This window comes from Oncorhynchus clarkii, chromosome 23 (assembly GCF_045791955.1).
Source record: "Oncorhynchus clarkii lewisi isolate Uvic-CL-2024 chromosome 23, UVic_Ocla_1.0, whole genome shotgun sequence".
Lineage (NCBI taxonomy): Eukaryota > Metazoa > Chordata > Actinopteri > Salmoniformes > Salmonidae > Oncorhynchus > Oncorhynchus clarkii.
The window spans coordinates 54,990,104-54,997,526 of NC_092169.1; the positions used below are offsets into that span (position 1 = coordinate 54,990,104).

Consider the following 7,423-nt stretch of genomic DNA (forward strand, 5'->3'; position numbering starts at 1 on the left):
ATCTATACCTCTCTATCTGTACCTCTCTATCTATACCTCTCTATCTGTACCTCTCTATCTATACCTCTCTATATAGACCTCTCTATCTATACCTCTCTATCTATACCTCTCTATCTATACATCTCTATCTATACCTCTCTCTCTATACCTCTCTCTATCTATACCTCTCTATGTGTACCTCTCTCTATCTGTATCTCTCTCTATCTATACCTCTCTATCTGTACCTCTCTCTATCTATACCTCTCTATATCTACAGTGGCTTCAGTGCCTCTCTCTCTCTCTGTTTCTCTCTCTCTCTCTCTGTTTCTCTCTCTCTCTCTCTCTGTTTCTCTCTCTCTCTCTCTGTCTCTCTGTCTCTCTCTCTCTGTCTATCTGTTTCTCTCTCTCTGTCTCTCTCTCTCTCTCTCTCTGTCTATCTGTTTCTCTCTCTCTGTCTCTCTCTCTCCATGAAGTCTACTTAATGCTTTGATTGGAGGTTAGATACCATAACAGACGTTGGCATTTTCCAGACCAGACCAAAACGTTTGTAGATTGAGGGGCCAGATTCAACATATGTTATGTCTCCCTTACCAATCTGTGTCTTGGATAGATTGGTATCGCTTCTATAGCAGAAGTCTGGAGAGTAGTGTTCCACTGCAAGTCAGACAGCCTAGAAGGAGCCTCCCCCAGCCTAGACTGAGCCTCCCCAGCCTAGACTGAGCCTCCCCCAGCCTAGATTGAGCCTCCCCCAGCCTAATCTCAGTCAGTGTAAAAGTCAGACAGCCTAGAAGGAGCCTCCCCGAGCCTAGATTGAGCCTCCCCAGCCTAATCTCAGTCAGTGTAAAAGTCAGACAGCCTAGAAGGAGCCTCCCCCAGCCTAGACTGAGCCTCCCCCAGCCTAATCTCAGTCAGTGTAAAAGTCAGACAGCCTAGAAGGAGCCTCCCCCAGCCTAATCTCAGTCAGTGTAAAAATCAGACAGCCTAGGAGCCTCCCCCAGCCTAGACTGAGCCTCCCCCAGCCTAATCTCAGTCAGTGTAAAAGTCAGACAGCCTAGAAGGAGCCTCCCCCAGCCTAGAAGGAGCCTCCCCCTGCCTAATCTCAGTCAGTGTAAAAATCAGACAGCCTAGAAGGAGCCTCCCCCAGCCTAATCTCAGTCAGTGTAAAAGTCAGACAGCCTAGAAGGAGCCTCCCCCAGCCTAGAAGGAGCCTCCCCCAGCCTAGAAGGAGCCTCCCCCAGCCTAATCTCAGTCAGTGTAAAAATCAGACAGCCTAGAAGGAGCCTCCCCCAGCCTAGACTAAGCCTCCCCCAGCATAATCTCAGTCAGTGTAAAAGTCAGACAGCCTAGAAGGAGCCTCCCCTTGGTTGATTGACTGACTGTGCCCTTCTCTCTCCCAGCATGTGGGCTGCGACAAAGAGGTTGGCTCGTACAAACAAGAAGACAAGTGTGGAGTGTGTGGTGGGGACAACTCCCACTGTCGCACTGTCAAACTGACCCTCACCAAGACACCAAAGAAAACAGGTAACATTCACCAGGGTGAAACCACACTTCAGAACATTGTGTTATTTCAATTATCAATCAATACTTGATGTTGAGAAATAGATATTACAGCCTGAAAGCCCTAAAATCCTCTCCAACATTCTTAGGTAGAACCCTTTTGAGTTCCATGTAGAACCCTTTCCACACAGGGTTCTACATGGAATCCAAAATAGTTCTACCTGGAATCAAAAAGGGTTCTACCTGGAACCATAAAGGTTTCTCCTATGGGGACAGCTGAAGAACCCTTTTGAGTTCCATGTAGAACCCTTTCCACAAGGGGTTCTACGTGGAATCCAAAAATAGTTCTACCTGGAACCATAAAGGTTTCTCCTATGGGGACAGCTGAAGAACCCTTCTGGAAGCCTTGGTTCTAAGAGTGTAATGTGCGTCCCACTGTGTTATGAATTCCCAGTTGGTGACCCTTGACTCTTGATAGGAGTCGCCGGCAGGTGAGTTCACGACACACTACACTATTTTATTTACCCTGTGTTCACCCAGCTACAGCCCTTGACATGTACACAGACTAAACACAAAACACTGCTATCACCGGTTCATATACAACAGTATAATTAGACACGACACGTTTCTCCTCTGTTAGAGTCACTAGTAGGCCTGGGGTTGTCTGTATCATGGCTCTCAGAGTAGGACTTTGGTCTTTTAGATTACAATGAATAAGGTTACATGGACAGGGGGGGGGAGGGCCTGATCCTAGATCAGCACTGCTACTGTAACGAGTTTCGTCTTCATACGAAGGAGAGTCGGACCAAAATGCAGCGTGTGGTTTACGATCCATGTTTATTAATAATACGAAACACGAATCTCCAATACAATACTACAAAACAAAACGTAACGAACGTAACGAAAACCTAAACAGCCTATCTGGTGAAAAAACACATAGACAGGAACAATCACCCACCAACACACAGTGAAACCCAGGCTACCTAAATATGGTTCCCAATCAGAGACAATGACGAACACCTGCCTCTGACTGAGAACCATATCAGGCTGAACATAGAAATAGACAAACAAGACATGAAACATAGAATACCCACTCAGATCACACCCTGACCAATCAAAACATAGAAAATACAAAGTAAACTATGGTCAGGGCGTGACAGCTACTCTGAAACCTATGATAAACATCGTCCCTGGTCTGTTGTTATTCTGTGGCTCATTGGATTAACTCCATGACCAACCCGTTGTCTGGTTGTCTTGTTGTCCTGTAGACCCGCTGAAGATGTTTCATACTGTCTTGTTGTCCTATAGACATGCTGAAGATGTTTCATATTGTCTTGTTGTCCTATAGACATGGTGATGTTTCATATTGTCTTGTTGTCCTATAGACATGGTGATGTTTCATATTGTCTTGTTGTCCTATAGACATGGTGATGTTTCATATTGTCTTGTTGTCCTATAGACATGGTGATGTTTCATATTGTCTTGTTGTCCTATAGACCTGCTGAAGATGTTTCATATTGTCTTGTTGTGTTGTCCTATAGACATGGTGATGTTTCATATTGTCTTGTTGTCCTATAGACATGGTGATGTTTCATATTGTCTTGTTGTCCTGTAGACCTGCTGAAGATGTTTCATATTGTCTTGTTGTCCTATAGACATGGTGATGTTTCATATTGTCTTGTTGTGTTGTCCTATAGACATGGTGATGTTTCATATTGTCTTGTTGTCCTATAGACATGGTGATGTTTCATATTGTCTTGTTGTCCTATAGACATGCTGAAGATGTTTCATATTGTCTTGTTGTGTTGTCCTATAGACATGGTGATGTTTCATATTGTCTTGTTGTCCTATAGACATGGTGATGTTTCATATTGTCTTGTTGTCCTGTAGACCTGCTGAAGATGTTTCATACTGTCTTGTTGTCCTATAGACATGGTGATGTTTCATATTGTCTTGTTGTCCTGTAGACCTGCTGAAGATGTTTCATACTGTCTTGTTGTCCTATAGACATGGTGATGTTTCATATTGTCTTGTTGTGTTGTCCTATAGACATGCTGATGTTTCATATTGTCTTGTTGTCCTATAGACATGGTGATGTTTCATATTGTCTTGTTGTCCTATAGACATGGTGATGTTTCATATTGTCTTGTTGTCCTATAGACATGGTGATGTTTCATATTGTCTTGTTGTCCTATAGACCTGCTGAAGATGTTTCATATTGTCTTGTTGTGTTGTCCTATAGACCTGCTGAAGATGTTTCATATTGTCTTGTTGTCCTATAGACCTGCTGAAGATGTTTCATATTGTCTTGTCTTGTTGTCCTGTAGACATGGTGATGTTTCATATTGTCTTGTTGTCCTATAGACATGGTGATGTTTCATATTGTCTTGTTGTCCTATAGACATGGTGATGTTTCATATTGTCTTGTTGTGTTGTCCTATAGACATGGTGATGTTTCATATTGTCTTGTTGTCCTATAGACATGGTGATGTTTCATATTGTCTTGTTGTCCTATAGACATGGTGATGTTTCATATTGTCTTGTTGTGTTGTCCTATAGACATGGTGATGTTTCATATTGTCTTGTTGTCCTATAGACATGGTGATGTTTCATATTGTCTTGTTGTCCTATAGACATGCTGAAGATGTCTCATATTGTCTTGTTGTCCTATAGACATGGTGATGTTTCATATTGTCTTGTTGTGTTGTCCTATAGACCTGCTGAAGATGTCTCATATTGTCTTGTTGTCCTATAGACATGGTGATGTTTCATATTGTCTTGTTGTCCTATAGACATGGTGATGTTTCATATTGTCTTGTTGTCCTATAGACATGGTGATGTTTCATATTGTCTTGTTGTCCTATAGACATGCTGAAGATGCTTCATATTGTCTTGTTGTCCTATAGACATGGTGATGTTTCATATTGTCTTGTTGTGTTGTCCTATAGACATGGTGATGTTTCATATTGTCTTGTTGTGTTGTCCTATAGACATGGTGATGTTTCATATTGTCTTGTTGTCCTATAGACATGGTGAAGATGTTTCATATTGTCTTGTTGTCCTATAGACATGGTGATGTTTCATATTGTCTTGTTGTCCTATAGACCTGCTGAAGATGTTTCATATTGTCTTGTTGTGTTGTCCTATAGACCTGCTGAAGATGTTTCATACTGTCTTGTTGTGTTGTCCTATAGACATGGTGATGTTTCATATTGTCTTGTTGTGTTGTCCTATAGACATGGTGATGTTTCATATTGTCTTGTTGTCCTATAGACCTGCTGAAGATGTTTCATATTGTCTTGTTGTCCTATAGACATGGTGATGTTTCATATTGTCTTGTTGTCCTATAGACATGCTGAAGATGTTTCATATTGTCTTGTTGTCCTATAGACCTGCTGAAGATGTTTCATATTGTCTTGTTGTGTTGTCCTGTAGACATGGTGATGTTTCATATTGTCTTGTTGTGTTGTCCTATAGACATGGTGATGTTTCATATTGTCTTGTTGTGTTGTCCTATAGACATGGTGATGTTTCATATTGTCTTGTTGTGTTGTCCTATAGACATGGTGATGTTTCATATTGTCTTGTTGTCCTGTAGACATGGTGATGATGTTTCATATTGTCTTGTTGTCCTATAGACATGGTGATGTTTCATATTGTCTTGTTGTCCTATAGACATGGTGATGTTTCATATTGTCTTGTTGTCCTATAGACATGCTGAAGATGTTTCATATTGTCTTGTTGTCCTATAGACATGGTGATGTTTCATATTGTCTTGTTGTGTTGTCCTATAGACATGGTGATGTTTCATATTGTCTTGTTGTGTTGTCCTATAGACCTGCTGAAGATGTTTCATATTGTCTTGTTGTCCTATAGACATGGTGATGTTTCATACTGTCTTGTTGTCCTATAGACCTGCTGAAGATGTTTCATATTGTCTTGTTGTGTTGTCCTATAGACCTGCTGAAGATGTTTCATATTGTCTTGTTGTGTTGTCCTATAGACCTGCTGAAGATGTTTCATATTGTCTTGTTGTGTTGTCCTATAGACATACTGAAGATGTTTCATACTGTCTTGTTGTCCTATAGACCTGCTGAAGATGTTTCATATTGTCTTGTTGTGTTGTCCTATAGACCTGCTGAAGATGTTTCATATTGTCTTGTTGTGTTGTCCTATAGACATGGTGATGTTTCATATTGTCTTGTTGTCCTATAGACATGGTGATGTTTCATATTGTCTTGTTGTCCTATAGACATGGTGATGTTTCATATTGTCTTGTTGTCCTATAGACCTGCTGAAGATGTTTCATATTGTCTTGTTGTCCTATAGACATGGTGATGTTTCATATTGTCTTGTTGTGTTGTCCTATAGACATGGTGATGTTTCATATTGTCTTGTTGTGTTGTCCTATAGACATGGTGATGTTTCATATTGTCTTGTTGTCCTATAGACATGGTGATGTTTCATATTGTCTTGTTGTCCTATAGACATGGTGATGTTTCATATTGTCTTGTTGTCCTATAGACCTGCTGAAGATGTTTCATATTGTCTTGTTGTGTTGTCCTGTAGACATGGTGATGTTTCATATTGTCTTGTTGTGTTGTCCTATAGACATGGTGATGTTTCATATTGTCTTGTTGTGTTGTCCTATAGACATGGTGATGTTTCATATTGTCTTGTTGTGTTGTCCTATAGACATGGTGATGTTTCATATTGTCTTGTTGTCCTGTAGACATGGTGATGATGTTTCATACTGTCTTGTTGTCCTATAGACATGCTGAAGATGTTTCATATTGTCTTGTTGTCCTATAGACATGGTGATGTTTCATATTGTCTTGTTGTCCTATAGACATGGTGATGTTTCATACTGTCTTGTTGTCCTATAGACCTGCTGAAGATGTTTCATATTGTCTTGTTGTGTTGTCCTATAGACATACTGAAGATGTTTCATATTGTCTTGTTGTCCTATAGACATGGTGATGTTTCATATTGTCTTGTTGTCCTATCGACATGGTGATGTTTCATATTGTCTTGTTGTCCTATCGACATGGTGATGTTTCATATTGTCTTGTTGTCCTATAGACATGGTGATGTTTCATATTGTCTTGTTGTCCTATAGACATGGTGATGTTTCATATTGTCTTGTTGTCCTATAGACATGGTGATGTTTCATATTGTCTTGTTGTGTTGTCCTATAGACCTGCTGAAGATGTTTCATATTGTCTTGTTGTCCTATAGACATGGTGATGTTTCATATTGTCTTGTTGTCCTATAGACATGCTGAAGATGTTTCATATTGTCTTGTTGTCCTATAGACATGGTGATGTTTCATATTGTCTTGTTGTCCTATAGACATGGTGATGTTTCATATTGTCTTGTTGTCCTATAGACATGGTGATGTTTCATATTGTCTTGTTGTCCTATAGACCTGCTGAAGATGTTTCATATTGTCTTGTTGTGTTGTCCTATAGACATGGTGATGTTTCATATTGTCTTGTTGTGTTGTCCTATAGACATGGTGATGTTTCATATTGTCTTGTTGTGTTGTCCTATAGGCATGCTGAAGATGTTTGATATTCCGATCGGTGCCCGGCACATCGTTATAGAGGAGAATGAGACTTCCTCCCACATAATTGGTAAGTGTGTCTCGTTACAGCAGCATAAAACACCTTTGGGATGAATTGGAATGACGACTGTAAGCCAGACCTAATCACCCAACATCAGTGCCCCCGACCTCACTAATGCTCTTGTGGCTGAATGGAAGCAAGTCCCCACAGCGATGTTCCAACATCTAGGGGAAAGCCTTCCCAAAAGAGTGGAGGCTGTTATAGCAGCAAAGGGGGGGACCAACTCCATATTAATGACCATTATTTAGGAATGAGATATTCAACAAGCTTTTGGCCAAGTAGTGTACATTTACAGTTGGGACATCCGCAGAGCATGACTA

The 7,423-nt window shown here is 40.6% G+C and overlaps 1 protein-coding gene across 2 annotated transcripts in view; it reads left to right on the top strand.

The window, feature by feature from the left end:
* LOC139381244 (A disintegrin and metalloproteinase with thrombospondin motifs 3) overlaps positions 1–7,423 on the top strand; it is a 134,954-nt gene that overhangs the window by 106,510 nt on the left and 21,021 nt on the right. For both annotated transcript variants that reach the window (XM_071124718.1, XM_071124720.1), the window contains exons 14-15: positions 1,377–1,500; positions 7,032–7,112. In XM_071124718.1, the coding sequence (XP_070980819.1) occupies positions 1,377–1,500; positions 7,032–7,112 (205 nt within the window). The remainder of the gene's footprint in view (positions 1–1,376; positions 1,501–7,031; positions 7,113–7,423) is intronic.